This window comes from Oncorhynchus nerka, linkage group LG14 (genome assembly GCF_034236695.1).
Source record: "Oncorhynchus nerka isolate Pitt River linkage group LG14, Oner_Uvic_2.0, whole genome shotgun sequence".
In the NCBI taxonomy this organism is placed as follows: Eukaryota; Metazoa; Chordata; class Actinopteri; order Salmoniformes; family Salmonidae; genus Oncorhynchus; species Oncorhynchus nerka.
Genome location: NC_088409.1, coordinates 89,410,465 through 89,430,471, shown reverse-complemented (window position 1 = coordinate 89,430,471; position 20,007 = coordinate 89,410,465). Strand labels below are relative to the sequence as shown.

Genomic DNA, 20,007 nt, shown 5'->3' with positions numbered 1-20,007 from the left:
GGTAGAGTAGGAGGTAGAGTTGGGATTGGGGGTGGTAGGACAGAAGGTAGGGTTGGGATGGGGGGAAGTCTGGCCACAGTCCAATGTCTCTACAGGCACAGAGCGGTACTTAGTCCTCTCCTTGGGGATTGGTCTCGGTCTCTCTCCATCCCTCTCTTCTTCCCTGAACACTGATCTCTCCTTAGGGACTGGTCTCTCTCCTCTGGATACTGGTCTCTGTGCAGGTAGTGGTGTCTCTCTCCCCAAAGGACTGGGTCTGAACACAGCTCTCTCTTCCTCTCTCTGGTCTCCCTCTGCAGCCAGATGTGTGAGTAGGGCATCGTGCTCTCTCTCGGGGTGTGTGTGGTGGTGTGTTTTTTGCAGGCTGACTAGGATGCGTTTGCGGTGCCCAGGCAGTTTGATTCCAATCGTCTCCAGCTGATCCTGGGTCAGCCCTTGGCATTCCAACAACGTTCCAAACCCCGCGTCCTGGAACACTGGGAAATACTGGTCCAGATGCAGAGCACACAGCCACTCCCACACCGACACACACCCCTCCGCCTCAGACATCACCACAGAGTGTGTGTGTCTACGTGTACGTGTGTGTGAAGATGTGTGTCCCTGTGTGTGTGTCCCTGTGTGTGACCCTGTGTGGTGTGTCCAGGCAGTGTTCAAATCAAACCTGTGGAAGAAACAGGAAGACAGGTTAGGATTTAAACCTTTATCAATAGAAGTGTACATCCCAGTCGATACAATTCACTTTCAGTATATTACGTTCAGAAACACATTGTAAGTGGCATTTTAATATTTGTGCTTTTCTTATTATAACTAATTTACGTTTTCTATTCATGTGCTGTTCTAATAACCCATTTCTGTGTTCATGCAAGTGGCTGACTGTACAAATCTTCACTATCAGTACCTGCAATGTGGCAGTACGCCCAGACCGTGTTCTGTTCAAGGTCTCAGCTTAGAGAGAAAGAAGCCTTGTAAGGTATTGGTCCGTCACATGTTCTGAACCAGTATTGGTCAGTCACATGTTCTGAACCAGTATTGGTCAGTCACATGTTCTGAACCAGTATTGGTCCGTCACATGTTCTGAACCAGTATTGGTCGGTCACATGTTGTGAACCAGTATTGGTCAGTCACATGTTGTGAACCAGTATTGGTCAGTCACATGTTCTGAACCAGTATTGGTCCGTCACATGTTCTGAACCAGTATTGGTCCGTCACATGTTCTGAACCAGTATTGGTCCGTCACATGTTCTGAACCAGTATTGGTCCGTCACATGTTCTGAACCAGTATTGGTCGGTCACATGTTCTGAACCAGTATTGGACAGTCACATGTTCTGAACCAGTATTGGTCGGTCACATGTTCTGAACCAGTATTGGTCGGTCACATGTTCTGAACCAGTATTGGTCGGTCACATGTTCTGAACCAGTATTGGTCGGTCACATGTTCTGAACCAGTATTGGTCCGTCACATGAATGAAAAAAAACAGTAATGATGAATGAATTATGCTAAATCTTGCAAATATAACTTGTCTGTGTATATAAGACAACTGCTGGGACTGCCCCAGGCAGAGCTCCTGATTGACATGTGTACTCTGGTGCATTGAGTTGGTTGGAACCTCTCCAGCACGCTGGCAATAAACAATGATTCATTTAAGATTGACTATGTGTGTCCCTGTATAAGAATTTCCCATGACAACATACACACGGAAACCCCATGAAGAGGATGTTACAGTATAAGACGAGTGTTTACCATCTTTCACAGACTTTCAAAATCAAGAAGTTCCACCGTTTGGTCAAGGAACACCAGAGCAAAAGCTTTACTGTTGGTAAATTATATGTTCTTCCTCTTGCCCTCTTTTCTCTAGCTTTCTATCTCATCACCACAGATAAGACACCACCATCTCTAAACAGACCACAAACACACACACACACACACACTGCATCAACACACACACACACACACACACAACACACTGAATCAACACACACACACACACACACACACTGCATCAACACACACACACACACACACACACACTGCATCAACACACACACACACACACACACACACACACAAAGATGATAGAAGATGCCTCTTTCTCTCCTCCTAACCTAAACTAAAAATACCTAGTCTTAAAGTAACACTAAGTGATCAACAGATCTTAATCTATGGAGTCTAAGAAATGTGGTGTGTTCTTTAAAAACCTCCACCAGCTGAGACCACTATTTCTCCATCTCTCTCTCTCTCTGACAAACACACACGCAGTTCTTTAATACACCAACTAAAGTCATAATTATACTTTTTCTAAACTGCCTTCTATAAATAGGGACCTATTTACTGATGAATGTCTGTTTAGTTGTGACCGTGTTTTTCCATCTGCTGGTATTCTGTCTCTTTATTTAGATGTGTGTATTTCATTATATTTATGGGATTCAAGGCTCATCTGTAAAAGAGACCTTGGTCTCAGCATGACTCCCTGATAATAGAAAAGTAAATATAATAATAGATATCAAATTAATTAATTTAAAGGACTAAAGTGGAATCCCAGTAGTAGAGTATGTGAATATTCTTCTCCTTTGGAGAAATACTGTAGAAACTACCAGATGAATGTGTATCAGACTTGGAACATCAAGCACTGTACGTTCACCACATCTCATAGCTTCAACGGTAACTCAGATGTGGAACAAGAGGATGCTTTGTACGAGGATGTAAGAGCCGAGTGACACAAGAGACATATTACACATAACACACATGCAAGCGCAAGCACACGCACACGCACACATCAACGTAAGACTTCATTACCACCGTGCAGAAAACAGTCTAATAGGTCAACTCCATTTTATTCTGGAACCAGAAAGACCAGACTAACAGACCATCAGACTGAAGGACAGAGGTGGTGTCAATCACCCATCACAAGAGAGTCAACACACACACACACACACACCTGCCTGTACCTGGTACTGCTAAAACAGAGTGATCTAAGGACAGCGTCTTTATATGATGGACACACACACACACACAACCGGTGTCTATTTTGCATGTTAAATGGACACCATCTGTGTGTGTGTGTGTGTGTGTGTGTGTGTGTGTGGAAGGACATAAGTGTCTGTAAAATAATTGCAAAATCATTTCCTGTCTTCCTCTAACTGACAGACCAGAGACCACGGAGAGAAACGCTGTGCTCTCGCTCTCTCTCAATTTAAGGGGCTTTATTGGCATGGGAAATATATGTTTACATTGCAAGTGAAATAGATCAACAAAAAGTGAAATGAACAGTAAACATTACATTCACAAAAGTTCCAAAGGAATAGAGACATATCAAATGTCATATTATTTCTATATACAGTGTAGAAAAGGGAAAATAAATAAACATAAATATGAGTTGTATTTACAATGGTGTTTGTTCTTCACTGGTTGTCCTTGTGGAAACAGGTCACAAATATTTCTGCTGTGATGACACACTGGTATTTCACATATGGGAGTTTATCAACATTGGATTTGTTTTCAAATTCTTTGTGGGTCTGTGTAATCGGAGGTTAGGAATTGCAGCTCAGTTTCCACCTCATTTTGTGGGCAGTGTGCGTGTAACCTTTCTCAATAGCAAGGCTAGTCAAAACTTTTCTCTCTCTCTCTCGCTCTCTTTTCGAGAATTGAGGAACAACATTGAAAGGAAACTGTGTCTACTGTCTAGATGTACTTCTACCTGCAACTAAAATATCTTCTCTCTTTGTAATGGGGGTTTGTAAGTCAGTAGGTAGTAGTACCAGTAGTAGCCTGAGTCAGTAGGTCTCACTAACGCTGTACATACTTGAGTGTGCGCGTGCACACACACACACACACACACACACGACTAAGGGCTATTCTGGACTGTTCCGCACCAAAGTGCTAAGAAGATTGGTGCCAAGTCAACAGCTGAATGGCTCTGTTGAGTCTACACAGTAAACAATAAAGAGGGACACAACCTGCAACCATTTGTAAGATGTTACTGAGATGTTACTATAGGCACAACCCACTTGGAAGCTAGGTCCACCCACTGGGGAGCCAGGCCCAGCCAATCAGAATGAGTTTTTCCCAACTAAAGGGCTTTATTACAGACAGAAATACTCCACAACCCCCCCCCCCCCAGGATGTGGAGGTCCTGGACTGGCGTGGTTACACGTGGTCTGCGGTTGTGAGGTCGGTTGTGAACGCACTACCAAATTCTCTAAAATGACGCTGGAGGCGTGGTGAACATACCTGCAGTCAGCATGCCAATTGCACGCTCCCTCAAAACTTTAAACATCTGTGGCATTGTGTTGGGTGACAAAACTGCCCATTCTAGAGTGGCCTTTTATTGTCCACAGCACAAGGTGCACCTGTGTAATGATGATGCTGTTTAATCCGCTTTTTTTAAGAGGGTAATCAGACCTGTAACCGCAAACTGACAAACTGACATTCACAGTTGACAAAACTTCTATTCAGTCTCTGTGTAAATGTTAATTGCAACTATCCTGAGTACAATTTGTTCGGTAGTTATGTGGACTTGGAGACAGCCAGCAAATGGATTTATTGTGTTGATTGTACAAGGGCTTGATTATACACTGCTCAAAAAAATAAAGGGAACACTAAAATAACACATCCTAGATCTGAATGAATGAAATATTCTTATTAAATACTTTTTTTTTACATAGTTGAATGTGCTGACAACAAAATCACACAAAAATTATCAATGGAAATCAAATTTATCAACCCATGGAGGTCTGGATTTGGAGTCACACTCAAAATTAAAGTGGAAAACCAGGCTGATCCAACTTTGATGTAATGTCCTTAAAACAAGTCAAAATGAGGCTCAGTAGTGTGTGTGGCCTCCACGTGCCTGTATGACCTCCCTACAACGCCTGGGCATGCTCCTGATGAGGTGGCGGATGGTCTTCTGAGGGATCTCCTCCCAGACCTGGACTAAAGCCAACTCCTGGACAGTCTGTGGTGCAATGTGGCGTTGGTGGATGGAGCGAGACATGATGTCCCAGATGTGCTCAATTGGATTCAGGTCTGGGGAACGGGCGGGCCAGTCCATAGCATCAATCCAGCCACATGAGGTCTAGCATTGTCTTGCATTAGAACCCAGGGCCAACCGCACCAGCATATGGTCTCACAAGGGGTCTGAGGATCTCATCTCGGTACCGAATGGCAGTAAGGCTACCTCTGGCGAGCACATGGAGGGCTGTGTGGCCCCCCAAAGAAATGCCACCCCACACCATGACTGACCCACCGCCAAACCGGTCATGCTGGAGGATGTTGCAGGCAGCATAACGTTCTCCACGGCGTCTCCAGACTGTCACGTGCTCAGTGTGAACCTGCTTTCATCTGTGAAGAGCACAGGGCGCCAGTGGCGAATTTTCCAATCTTGGTGTCCTCTGGCAAATGCAAAACGTCCTGCACGGTGTTGGGCTGTAAGCACAACCCCCATCTGTGGACGTCGGGCCCTCATACCACCCTCATGGAGTCTGTTTCTGACCGTTTGAGCAGACACATGCACATTTGCATGCACACTTGCACAAAAGTGGAGGTAGCGGTCCTGCTGCTGGGTTGTTGCCCTCCTACGGCCTCCTCCACGTCTCCTGATGTACTGGCCTGTCTCCTGGTAGCGCCTCCATGCTCTGGACACTACGCTGACAGACACAGCAAACCTTCTTGCCACAGCTCGCATTGATGTGCCATCCTGGATGAGCTGCACTACCTGAGCCACTTGTGTGGGTTGTAGACTCCGTCTCATGCTACCACTAGAGTGAAAGCACCGACCAGCATTCAAAAGTGACCCAAAACATCAGCCAGGAAGCATAGGAACTGAGAAGTGGTCTGTGGTTACCACCTGCAGAACCACTCCTTTATTGGGGGTGTCTTGCTAATTCCCTATAATTTCTACCTGTTGTCTATTCCATTTGCACAACAGCATGTGAAATTTATTGCCAATCAGTGTTGCTTCCTAAGTGGACAGTTTGATTTCACAGAAGTGTGATTGACTTGGAGTTACATTGTGATGTTTAAAAGTGTTCCCTTTATTTTTTTGAGCAGTGTATATTGCATTAAGCACTAAGTTTTTATGGACCCTTTTGATATTTATACTTACTAGATGTGTTGTGTGCTTAGACTTGATATTTGCTGTGTTTGAGTTACACTACTTGAGAATTGCATGTTACTGAAAGTACTACCTGCTTTTCGTACTGAAGACACTGAAACTGTAACCTGTCTGATTGCCGCTCTAAGCCTGCTGGCCACAACGGCTTATTTGAACCTTTTTGTAATAACTATTTTTGATAACCCTGTGTTGTGTATATTCCATAGCGGTACCCAGTTCAGGTCTCCACTGACCCGATCCTAGAGCTCCTGGTTGTTAAACCCTCTCTCTCTCCAGGCTGGTTATAACAGTGTCTCTATACTGAAGTAACAATGGGGTCTTCTGTTACAAGAGCAGGTCAATAACAGGACACAAAACACACACAGAGGCCAGGGGGAATCGTATGGAGAGGACAGAGCTAGAGTTCTGATTTAAGACACCCATTAAGAGATTTACCTGACACTTCTTTGACATTCTCTAAGGGAAGTAAGAGATGTGTGTGTGTGTGTGTGGGGGGGGGGGGGGGGTCAAGCTTCACACCCCCTTTCAACTACACACAAAACGCCAGAGTTAAACTCTGTTTATCAGCTATCAGTTCTTTATAAGCTGCCCTCTAGAAGGGCTGTGGCATCACAAGGTGACATTTCCATGGCCTCAATGTGAGCTACCTTCTCTCTCTTTCTCTGCATTGTAGCACCTCCGCTTCACACCACAGGCTGCCCATTTAACACAGAGGAAACAGAGGAAACGCCTGACTCTCCTCACACTGCTGTCTCTCTCTCACACCTCCCGTCACTCGTCTCCGGCCCTGACAGACAGAGTGGTAAAACATGCATAGACCACTCTGCCCATCACACACACACACACACAAACAGAATGACTCACACCAACCTCGGTACCCCTGCTTCAAGCATGCTCAATAACTCGAACACAAATTGAATTCCTCTGACGCAGTGCTTCTAGTAAAGGGTCCCATATGGAAGGGAATAATACCATACCCTAGGGGGTCTGCCCTGTCCCTGTCCCCCTCCTCACCCATGGAGGGCTGCAGAGAGGAGGGTGACAGAGGTGGGATGGAGACTGGGGACTAGATATCATCCTCTCTATACTCTGCTGCTACCCTCGGGTGCAACATTTCACAGGGAGATGTTTCATAATCTCAGCTATTACAGACTCCCATAGCGACCGAGGCTAACCCTATCCCGGACTATCACTAACCCAGGCTAACCCTATCCCGGACTATCACTAACCCAGGCTAACCCTATCCCGGACTATCACTAACCCTGAAGCTGAACTTACCCTAACTCAGGGTTGCAGCAGGTCTTATGTGCATTCTCGAGTGATGAGTGTGTCACAGACGGGCCAATCTCTTTGTTTTCTCTTAAATCAGACCGTTGAGAGAGGGTGGAGGCAACATGAGTCACGGTAGCCTCTTCTCTTCCACAGGTCAGATTTTAGATCAGCCTTTCTAACCATCTCTCTCAATGCCAGAGTTAAACTCCATTCAGGCAATGGCCTCAAAGAGACATTGAGATCAAACTACACACACACACACACACACACACACACACACACACACACACACACACACACACACACAGACTAGAGCTAAAATTATGGAGGTGGCTTATAGTAGAGAAATTAACATTAAATTATCTGGCCCCAAAGTCAAGTAGCAGTGTTTCCCGTACATTCATTTAGCAGCGGTTGACATGCTAGCCACAGCTAGCATGTCAACTAGAAAGGCTAACAGCTAGCATGTCAACTAGAAAGGCTAACAGCTAGCATGTCAACTAGAAAGGCTAACAGCTAGCATGTCAACTAGAAAGGCTAACAGCTAGCATGTCAACTAGAAAGGCTAACAGCTAGCATGTCAACTAGAAAGGCTAACAGCTAGCATGTCAACTAGAAAGGCTAACAGCTAGCATGTCAACTAGAATGGACAAGAGCTAGCATGTCTTCCAAGATGGCGTAGCAGTGAAGACGTGTTTGTTTTGTCCTCTCATTTACTTTTGTTTCTTTTGTATATATATATTTACATTTATTTTCAATCTCTTCTCGATTTTTTATTCGATTATACCTTCCGGTAACCTGCCTCACCCAATGTGATACGGAATCGCTATTATTTTCAATTTTAGAACACATTCAAGAATCTCCAGAAGCTAACCAGCTAATTAGCTAAAAGCTATTTAGTCATTGTTAGCCACTGCTAGCGGCTTTGACCTTCTGCACAGATACCAGCCCTGTTTTTAGCCTGGATAATACTCGCCTCTCTACCAATATCGCTTGTCTACCAATATCGGACTGTCTCTCCACAACAACGCCGGATTCCTGCCGTAATCCCTGGACCACTACTTCTAATCTTCACAGCTAGCTAGCTTTCACTCCCCATGGCACCTAGTACCGAAGCTATTCCCTGAGGCTCGCCTCCCGGCCTACTCAGCTGTTCACCCGAACCCCACTCATACACGGCTAGAGCCCAAAACTCCACCGGATCCTTGCTGTAAACTCTGGACCTTGGCACCGGATCACCGCTGCTACCGATTGGATATAGTGGCTAACACCACTGCCACGAAGCTAGCACCAGTTAGCCGTGAGCCAGGCACATCTCCCGGCTAGCAAACTAAATTCCACAATACCTCTTTCGCCATCTGGCTTGGATTCTCTGTCGACACGGCTTCCCGCCGCACCACCACGACTGGTCTGCCGACGAATACTCCATCCGCTGCGCCTTCATCCGGCCTCCGTCGGAGCAGACGCTACTAACTTTAAACGCTGTGTCGTTAGCGTAGTGGGGCTCCCCTGTTCCATCTACTACTGCCCCCTGGACACTATGATCACTTGGCTACATAGCTGATGCCTACTGGACTGTCCATTAATCACGGTACTCCATTCTGTTAATTTATTTTTTATCTGTCGGCCTCAGCCGCGAACTCAGACTCTGTGTGCAGTTAATCCGACCCTCCCTACCTAGTCATCGCCTTTTTATCTGCTGTTGTTGTGTTAGCTGATTAGCTGTTGTTGTCTCACCTGTTGTTTTAGCTAGCTCTCCCAATCAACACCTGCGATTACTTTATGCCTCGCTGTATGTCTCTCTCAAATGTCAATATGCCTATACTGTTGTTCCGGTTAGTTATCATTGTTTTAGTTTACAATGGAGCCCCTAGTTCCACTCTTCATACCTCTGATACCTCTTTTGTCCCACCTCCCACACATGCGGTGACCTCACCCATTATAAACAGCTTATCCAGAGATACAATCTCTCTTATGCCTGGGCTTACCTCTGCTGTACCCGCACCCCACCATACCACTGCCTGCGCATTATGCCCTGAATATATTCTACCACGCCCAGAAATCTGCTCCTTTTATTCTTTGTCCCCAACGCTCTAGGCGACCAGTTTTGATAGCCTTTAGCCGCACCCTCATACTACTCCTCCTCTGTTCCTCGGGTGATGTGGAGGTAAACCCAGGCCCTGCATGTCCCCAGGCACCCTCATTTGTTGACTTCTGTGATCGAAAAAGCCATGGTTCCATGCATGTCAACATCAGAAGCCTCCTCCCTAAGTTTGTTTTACTCACTGCTTTAGCACACTCTGCCAACCCTGATGTCCTTGCTGTGTCTGAATCCTGGTTTAGGAAGGCCACCAAAAATTCTGAGATTTCCATACTCAACTATAACATTTTCCGTCAAGATAGAACTGCCAAAGGGGGAGGAAGCCTGCAAAGTAATGTCATACTTTCCAGGTCCATACCCAAACAGTTCGAACTTCTAATTTTAAAAATTCATCTCTCCAGAAATAAGTCTCTCACTGTTGCTTCCTGCTACCGACTCCCCTCAACTCCCAGCTGTGCCCTGGACACCATTTGTGAATTGATTGCCCCCCATCTAGCTTCAGAGTTTGTTCTGTTAGGTGACCTAAACTGGGATATGCTTAACACCCCAGCAGTCCTACAATCTAAGCTAGATGCCCTCAATCTCACACAAATCATCAAGGAACCCACCAGGTACAACCCTAAATCTGTAAACAAGGGCACCCTCATAGACGTTATCCTGACCAACTGGCCCTCCAAATACACCTCCGCTGTCTTCAATCAGGATCTCAGCGATCACTGCCTCATTGCCTGTATCCGCTACGGGTCCGCAGTCAAACGACCACCCCTAATCACTATCAAACGCTCCCAAAAGCACTTCTGCGAGCAGGCCTTTCTAATCGACCTGGCCCGGGTATCCTGGAAGGATATTGACCTCATCCTGTCAGTTGAGGATGCCTGGTCATTCTTTAAAAGTAACTTCCTCACCATCTTAGATAAGCATGCTCTGTTCAAAAAATGCAGAACTAAGAACAGATATAGCCCCTGGTTCACTCCAGACCTGACTGCCCTCGACCAGCACAAAAACATTCTGTGGCGGACTGCAATAGCATCGAATAGTCCCCGCGATATGCAACTGTTCAGGGAAGTCAGGAACCAATAGACGCAGTCAGTCAGGAAAGCAAAGGCCAGCTTTTACAAGTAGAAATTTGCATCCTGTAGCTCTAACTCCAAAAAGTGTTGGGACACTGTAAAGTCCATGGAGAATAAGAGCACCTTCTCCCAGCTGCCCACTGCACTGAGGCTAGGTAACACGGTCACCACCAATAAATCCATGATAATCGAAAACTTCAACAAGCATTTCTCAACGGCTGGCCATGCCTTCCTCCTGGCTACTCCAACCTCGGCCAACAGCTCCACCCCCCGCGCAGCTACTCGGCCAAGCCTCCCCAGCTTCTCCTTTACCCAAATGCAGATAGCAGATGTTCTGAAAGAGCTGCAAAACCTGGACCTGTACAAATCAGCTGGGCTTGACAATCTGGACCCTCTATTTCTGAAACTATCCGCCGTCATTGTCGCAACCCCTATTACTGGCCTGTTCAGCCTCTCTTTCATATCGTCTGAGATCCCCAAGGACTGGAAAGCTGCAGCGGTCATCCCCCTCTTCAAAGGGGGAGACACCCTGGACCCAAACTCTTACAGACCTATATCCATCCTGCCCTGCCTATCTAAGGTCTTCGAAAGCCAAGTCAACAAACAGATGAATGACCATCTCGAATCCCACCGTAATTTCTTCGCTGTGCAATCTGGTTTGCGAGCTGATCAGCCACGCTAAAGGTACTAAACGATATCATATCCGCCATCGATAAAAGACAGTACTGTGCAGCCGTCTTCATCGACCTGGCCAAGGCTTTCGGCTCTGTCAATCACCATATTCTTATCGGCAGACTCAGTAGCCTCGGTTTTTCTAATGACTGCCTTGCCTTATTCTCCAACTACTTTGCAGAGTTCAGTGTGTCAAATCGGAGGGCATGTTGTCCGGTCCTCTGGCAGTCTCTATGGGGGTGCCACAGGGTTCAATTCTCAGGCCGACTCTTTTCTCTGTATATATCAATGATGTTGCGGGCGATTCCCTAATCCACCTCTACGCAGACGACACCATTCTGTATACTTCTGGACCTTCCTTGGACACTGTGCTATCTAACCTCCAAACGAGCTTCAATGCCATACAACACTCCTTCCGTGGCCTCCAACTGCTCTTAAACGCTAGTAAAACCAAATGCATGCTTTTCAACCGTACGCCCGACTAGCATCACCACCCTGGATGGTTCCGACCTAGGATATGTGGACATCTATAAGTACCTAGGTGTCTGGCTAGACTGTAAACTCTCCTTCCAGACTCATATCAAACATCTACAATCCAAAATCAAATCTAGAACCGGCTTTCTATTTCACAACAAAGCCTCCTTCACTCACGCCGCCAAACTTACCCTAGTAAAACTGACTATCCTACCGATCCTCGACTTCGGCGATGTCATCTACAAAATGGCTTCCAATACTCTACTCAGCAAACCAGATGCAGTTTATCACATTGCCATCCTTTTTGTTACTAAAGCACCTTATACCTCCCACCACTGCAACCTGTATGCTCTAGTCGGCTGGCCCTCGCTACATATTCGTCGCCAGACCCACTGGCTCCAGGTCATCTACAAGTCCATGCTAGGTAAAGCTCCGCCTTATCTCAGTTCACTGGTCACGATGGCAACAGCCACCCGTAGCACGCGCTCCAGCAGGTGTATCTCACTGATCATCCCTAAAGCCAACACCTCATTTGGCTGCCTTTCCTTCCAGTTCTCTGCTGCCTGTGACTGGAACAAATTTCAAAAATCATTGAAGTTGGAGACTTTTATCTCCCTCACCAACTTTAAAAATCTGCTATCTGAGCAGCTAACCAATCGCTGCAGCTGTACATAGTCCATCGGTAAATAGCCCACCCAATTTACCTGCCTCATCCCCATACTGTTTTTATTTATTTACTTTTCTGCTCTTTTGCACACCAGTATCTCTACCTGCACATGACCATCTGATCATTTATCACTCCAGTGTTAATCTGCTAAATTGAAATTATTCGCCTACCTTCTCATGCCTTTTGCACACAATGTATATACTCTTTTTTTTCCTACTGTGTTATTGACTTATTTATTGTTTACTCCATGTTGCTGTCTGTTTATCTTGGCCAGGTCGCAGTTGTAAATGAGAACTTGTTCTCAACTAGCCTACCTGGTTAAATGAAGGTTAAATAAAAAATAAATTAAAAAGTCAACTAGAATGGCCCAGAGCTAGCATGTCAACTAGAATGGCCCACAGCTAGCATGTCAACTAGCATGGCCCACAGCTAGCATGTCAACTAGCATGGCCCACAGCTAGCATGTCAACTAGAATGGCCCACAGCTAGCATGTCAACTAGAATGGCCCACAGCTAGCATGTCAACTAGAATGGCCCACAGCTAGCATGTCAACTAGAATGGCCCACAGCTAGCATGTCAACTAGAATGGCCCACAGCTAGCATGTCAACTAGAATGGCCCACAGCTAGCATGTCAACTAGCATGGCCCACAGCTAGCATGTCAACTAGAAAGGCTAACAGCTAGCATGTCAACTAGAAAGGCTAACAGCTAGCATGTCAACTAGAATGGACAAGAGCTAGCATGTCAACTAGAAAGGCTAACAGCTAGCATGTCAACTAGAATGGCCCACAGCTAGCATGTCAACTAGATTGGTCAACAGCTAGCATGTCAACTAGAATGGCATGTCAACTAGCATGTCAACTAGAAAGGCTAACAGCTAGCATGTCAACTAGAAAGGCTAACAGCTAGCATGTCAACTAGAATGGACAAGAGCTAGCATGTCAACTAGAAAGGCTAACAGCTAGCATGTCAACTAGAATGGCCCACAGCTAGCATGTCAACTAGCATGGCCCACAGCTAGCATGACCAACAGCTAGCATGTCAACTAGAATGGCCAACAGCTAGCATGTCAACTAGCATGGCCCACAGCTAGCATGTCAACTAGCATGGCCCACAGCTACTAGCATGGCCCACAGCTACTAGCATGGCCCACAGCTTGCATGTCATTCAAATCAAAATCAAATCAAATCAAATTGTATTTGTCACATACACATGGTTAGCAGATGTTAATGCGAGTGTAGCGAAATGCTTGTGCTTCTAGTTCCGACAATGCAGTAATAACCAACAAGTAATCTAACTAACAATTCCAAAACTACTGTCTTATACACAGTGTAAGGGGATAAAGGATATGTACATAAGGATATATGAATGAGTGATGGTACAGAGCAGCATAGGCAAGATACAGTAGATGGTATCGAGTACAGTATATACATATGAGATGAGTATGTAAACAAAGTGGCATAGTTAAAGTGGCTAGTGATACATGTATTACATAAGGATGCAGTCGATGATATAGAGTACAGTATATACGTATGCATATGAGATGAATAATGTAGGGTAAGTAACATTATATAAGGTAGCATTGTTTAAAGTGGCTAGTGATATATTTACATCATTTCCCATCAATTCCCATTATTAAAGTGGCTGGAGTTGAGTCAGTGTCAGTGTGTTGGCAACAGCCACTCAATGTTAGTGGTGGCTGTTTAACAGTCTGATGGCCTTGAGATAGAAGCTGTTTTTCAGTCTCTCGGTCCCAGCTTTGATGCACCTGTACTGACCTCGCCTTCTGGATGATAGCGGGGTGAACAGGCAGTGGCTCGGGTGGTTGATGTCCTTGATGATCTTTACGGCCTTCCTGTAACATCGGGTGGTGTAGGTGTCCTGGAGGGCAGGTAGTTTGCCCCCGGTGATGCGTTGTGCAGACCTCACTACCCTCTGGAGAGCCTTACGGTTGAGGGCGGAGCAGTTGCCGTACCAGGCGGTGATACAGCCCGCCAGGATGCTCTCGATTGTGCATCTGTAGAAGTTTGTGAGTGCTTTTGGTGACAAGCCGAATTTCTTCAGCCTCCTGAGGTTGAAGAGGCGCTGCTGCGCCTTCTTCACGATGCTGTCTGTGTGAGTGGACCAATTCAGTTTGTCTGTGATGTGTATGCCGAGGAACTTAAAACTTGCTACCCTCTCCACTACTGTTCCATCGATGTGGATAGGGGGGTGTTCCCTCTGCTGTTTCCTGAAGTCCACAATCATCTCCTTAGTTTTGTTGACGTTGAGTGTGAGGTTATTTTCCTGACACCACACTCCGAGGGCCCTCACCTCCTCCCTGTAGGCCGTCTCGTCGTTGTTGGTAATCAAGCCTACCACTGTTGTGTCGTCCGCAAACTTGATGATTGAGTTGGAGGCGTGCATGGCCATGCAGTCGTGGGTGAACAGGGAGTACAGGAGAGGGCTCAGAACGCACCCTTGTGGGGCCCCAGTGTTGAGGATCAGCGGGGAGGAGATGTTGTTGCCTACCCTCACCACCTGGGGGCGGCCCGTCAGGAAGTCCAGTACCCAGTTGCACAGGGCGGGGTCGAGACCCAGGGTCTCGAGCTTGATGACGAGCTTGGAGGGTACCATGGTGTTGAATGCCGAGCTGTAGTCGATGAACAGCATTCTCACATAGGTATTCCTCTTGTCCAGATGGGTTAGGGCAGTGTGCAGTGTGGTTGAGATTGCATCGTCTGTGGACCTATTTGGGCGGTAAGCAAATTGGAGTGGGTCTAGGGTGTCAGGTAGGGTGGAGGTGATATGGTCCTTGACTAGTCTCTCAAAGCACTTCATGATGACGGAAGTGAGTGCTACGGGGCGGTAGTCGTTTAGCTCAGTTACCTTAGCTTTCTTGGGAACAGGAACAATGGTGGCCCTCTTGAAGCATGTGGGAACAGCAGACTGGTATAGGGATTGATTGAATATGTCCGTAAACACACCGGCCAGCTGGTCTGCGCATGCTCTGAGGGCGTGGCTGGGGATGCCATCTGGGCCTGCAGCCTTGCGAGGGTTAACACGTTTAAATGTCTTACTCACCTCGGCTGCGCTAATAGCAATGCACCCACCTGATGAAAAAAATCCTAGTGGAAAAACTGAATAAGATACTGACCCTAAAACACATGCAGTATAGGAGCATACTGAAAAGGAAATAGCACTTTAAAAACTAACACTCAGTGTTTCCACTGGTGCGGATAACCTCTCTGACAGAGCACGCGTGCGCGCGCACACACACACACACACACACTTTGGTTCCATGGTTGCCATGGCTCCTAGTGGTAGCCTTGGTAGTTTACTCCTGTGAATTGATCTACAATTATTTGTTTTGTGCTTTTTATGTGCATTATTACTATTATTATTATTATTATTATCATCATCCTCAACTTTTTTATTTTTTAAAGCTAATCAAGTACTGAATACAAAAATCGAGTTCAACCGAAAATGTTAAACTAGACAAGACATACTTCTACTTCTCCAATCAACTAGCTAAATGTTTGGATGCAAATACCAGTGTCTTCACTTCTCTTCTCCTGGTTCGAAGGCTGGGCCAAAGATTAAGAAATGTCAGCAACTTTCCTCCACTACACACATGGATTCTTCAGTTTAAAGATATATTTTATTTGATTAAAAAACATGCGCAAGGAGCTCAAGTACATCCAGAAAACATGCAGACAGACCACGAGACCTAGGGAAACTGATCAGAAGATTAAAGTCTATTGTGTGCACTCGCAGAGTTTGGACAATAAAGATCACTTGCCAGTTCTGCGGGATGACCCTCAGGTAATTGACGTCACCCACTCCAAGCCAATACAGTTTATACAGAGAGCAGTGGGCTAACCATAATGCAATGAATCTATTTCCACCATGATATGTCTCCGAACTATGGGGGACCGAGCCGTAGGCTCCCTTGCTCCTCGCATATGGAATGCTCTTTCTGACCATTTGAAAGCCGCTCCATCACTCAGAACTTTTAAAACGCTCCTTAAAACCCACTCTTTTTCATAGTCCAAATCTAAAATGTACTTAGCACCTAGCCCACTACCGCTATTTTACCAGGCTTGATTCTAAATATATATATATGTTGTTTTTATTGCAAAAAATCCTTAGTAGATCTTTGAGATAAGTCTAATGAAAAGTGATATACAAATTAAAATGTATTATTATTATTATTAGAGAGAGTTATGCCAACTTTTAGAATTTTGAATATTGTTCTACTTCTAGAAATGCAGTTACATAGTATCGTTTAAATATTCCCTCATATAATGTTAATGAGGCGCTAACATGGCTGCCATAGAATGTCGAAGCATCATGTAAATGTATCATAATGCAGATACTCTCTAAATACATGGCTCAGCCAAGCACCTGTCAAATCTGCACCTGAACAACTGCGGAACACTGAGATGGGCCCGCATTAACTCCGTGTCTATTACATTAACATATCTTTCTTTCACGCACATCAGATTAGACACACGCACAAAATAAATTGTTATTATTGTAAATCTTTGATTTGATTTATTCTCCAATAACACGAGCGGACGTGATCCCTGAGACCAGAGAAAACAGAATCGCGTCAGCATTCCACAATAACGGAGACTGGGGGTCCTCGATTCTTTGTCCTTTAAGCTGTAGCCTCAATTTATCACAAACGAAGGGGGAAAAAATTAAGCGTATATAAGAAACGCTGCGGAGAGTCATTTTATTACATTAATTGACAGCAACGGCCCATTTCCAATCCTACAGGTTGATCTAAAAACGTAGCTAGACTTTTGTTGACAATCGCATCTCAGTCTAGGCTATGACTTTGAAACTATACTTGAAAGCGCATCGGAATTCTTTACAAATTCGCCTCATTACAAAATCTGTTTTGGTCCTTTCTTTCTTCTGAAGTTTTTTAAGTTATTTTTTTCAACCATAAACTCTCCAGAAAAATATATTTTTTAAAACATGAATTACCTTCTCTGTGTTTTGAACAGTTTCCCTGGTGACTGGAGTTTAGGTTTTGGGATATTTCAGGACGAGTTCGCCGATGACATATTCTCACGCCTCAAAAGCACCAGCAGCAAATACAGCGAAAACTTCCGCAGCGGTCACGTGATTGATTACATTTCAGGAGGAGCCCAGTCCTCTATTTAGCCAGTCCACTTTTCAACCATTAAAGTGTATGTGGGAGAGAACACACAGACACATCTTCTAGTAAGCCTGATCATGAAACCAGTAACATTTTGTAGATGAAGCCTTGGCTTAACAACTTATTTCTGGACATGTTGACACGTTCGTCTATCTCTAGAAAGTAGCAACATTGTTCTGGAAAATTCGGTCAGGTGCTTTGCAACAATAGAGCCATTCTGACAAATGATTGTTCCATTCTGCGTGGAAACATTGTAAAAGAATAACAGTGGACATTGTATCCATGTCCATATTTCTGGGAAGGTGTGTAGTTTCGTTTTCAACCTCAGGAGGGTGACAAGTGACTGTGGTGTTGAGGTGGAGAGGAGAACTGTTCATGGGATGATAGCTTCTTTGCCCTGAAAGTGGCTTATTTCATTTTTCCCCACAAAGAAATTCAACGTGTTATGATTAGGCTACACAATAAAGAGATTGGATGCAGATTCTAACATAACTTTATTGTCCTAGAGGAATCATATTCTAGGTAGGACAATGCTGCAGAATATAGACTATACATTATAAACCTATGACACCTATTCCATTGGCTTGTACCTGTGTGGAAGTATAGGCATAGCCTATAGTGAAGAGATGGTGGCGAAGGTAGGGGGTGGAGGAGAGGAGGGAAGGTAGGGGGTGGAGGAGAGGAAGGTAGGGGGTGGAGGAGAGGAGGGTAGGGGGTGGAGGAGAGGAAGGAAGGTAGGGGGTGGAGGAGAGGAATGTAGGGGGTGGAGGAGAGGAAGGTAGGGGGTGGAGGAGAGGAGGGAAAGGTAGGGGGTGGAGGAGAGGAAGGAAAGGTAGGGGGTGGAGGAGAGGAAGGTATGGGGTGGAGGAGAGGAGGGGTATGGGGTGGAGGAGAGGAAGGTAGGGGGTGGAGGAGAGGAGGGAAAGGTAGGGGGTGGAGGAGAGGAGGGAAAGGTAGGGGGTGGAGGAGAGGAGGGGAAGGTAGGGGTGGATGAGAGGAGGGGAAGGTAGGGGGTGGAGGAGAGGAGGGAAAGGTAGGGGGTGGAGGGAGGAGGGGTGGGGAAGGTAGGGGGTGGAGGAGAGGAGGGAAGGGTAGGGGGTGGATGAGAGGAGGGAAGGTAGGGGGTGGATGAGAGGAGGGAAGGGTAGGGGGTGGAGGAGAGGAGGGAAGGGTAGGGGGTGGATGAGAGGAGGGAAGGTAGGGGGTGGAGGAGAAGAGAGCTATACATACTATCTCTACAGGCATATTTCTGCTTTACATACTGTATCTCTACAGGCATATTTCTGCTATACATACTGTATCTCTACAGGCATATTTCTGCTATACATACTGTATCTCTACAGGCATATTTCTGCTATACATACTGTATCTCTACAGGCATATTTCTGCTATACATACTGTACCTCTACAGGCATATTTCTGCTATACATACTGTATCTCTACAGGCATATTTCTGCTATACATACTGTATCTCTACAGGCATATTTCTGCTATACATACTGTATCTCTACAGGCATATTTCTGCTATACATACTGTATCTCTACAGGCATATTTCTGCTTTACATACTGTATCTCTACAGGCATATTTCTGCTATACATACTGTATCTCTACAGGCATATTTCTGCTTTACATACTGTATCTCTACAGGCATATTTCTGCTATACATACTGTATCTCTACAGGCATATTTCTGCTATACATACTGTATCTCTACAGGCATATTTCTGCTATACATACTGTATCTCTACAGGCATATTTCTGCTATACATACTGTATCTCTACAGGCATATTTCTGCTATACATACTGTATCTCTACAGGCATATTTCTGCTATACATACTGTATCTCTACAGGCATATTTCTGCTTTACATACTGTATCTCTACAGGCCAGCTGACGAGTAAAGCCTATAACTAGGCCTTCCCTTACTCACTCATATCAGAACAGACCCTCTGCCTCTCTCTTCATGTGTGGTTGGCCCAGCAGTAGGAGGCTTGAAAGCATTGGCACTGAGGCAGTGGTAAAGAGTCACAATTTGGGTTCATTATATGAAGAATGTGGGGATGCAGTTGCCCGACGACTCATCCTGAATTTAAAGACGCTGCTCTATCTATCGTTACCACAGGAGGTTGCTGGCACCTTGATATATTTGGCTCAAAATGATGTTGAATCGAAAATGCTAATTAGCATCAAAGTAGACGTCAGGCAAGACCACATATCCCAGAAAGCTCCTGCTCGTCGTCTCTAGCTGGTACCAGGTACATTTAAACTAATTTAGCCAATTTATTCATTACTACATTTAGCTAACATTAGATATTTAAATCGAAGCAGTCTCATCCAGATCATCATGACATTTGTAGTTTTTTTTTAATGATAGCCATATTTGAAGCTAATTAACATTTCATTTGTGGGTAAATACAGGCGAATATATTGATAAAAGTCACCTTGTCCTAGAGAGATTTACACCGTTATCAAAACGCCACGCCAG

At 45.3% G+C, this 20,007-nt stretch overlaps 1 protein-coding gene across 1 annotated transcript in view; it reads right to left on the bottom strand.

Annotated features, from left to right (window-relative positions):
- Positions 1-17,451, bottom strand: part of LOC115123184 (arf-GAP with Rho-GAP domain, ANK repeat and PH domain-containing protein 1-like) — a 145,174-nt gene extending 127,723 nt beyond the window's left edge. The window contains 2 exon segments of the mRNA XM_065000523.1: positions 3-661; positions 17,346-17,451. Of these exon segments, the coding sequence (XP_064856595.1) occupies positions 3-549 (547 nt within the window). The 5' untranslated portion in view covers positions 550-661; positions 17,346-17,451.
- Between the last annotated feature and the right edge of the window lie 2,556 nt (positions 17,452-20,007).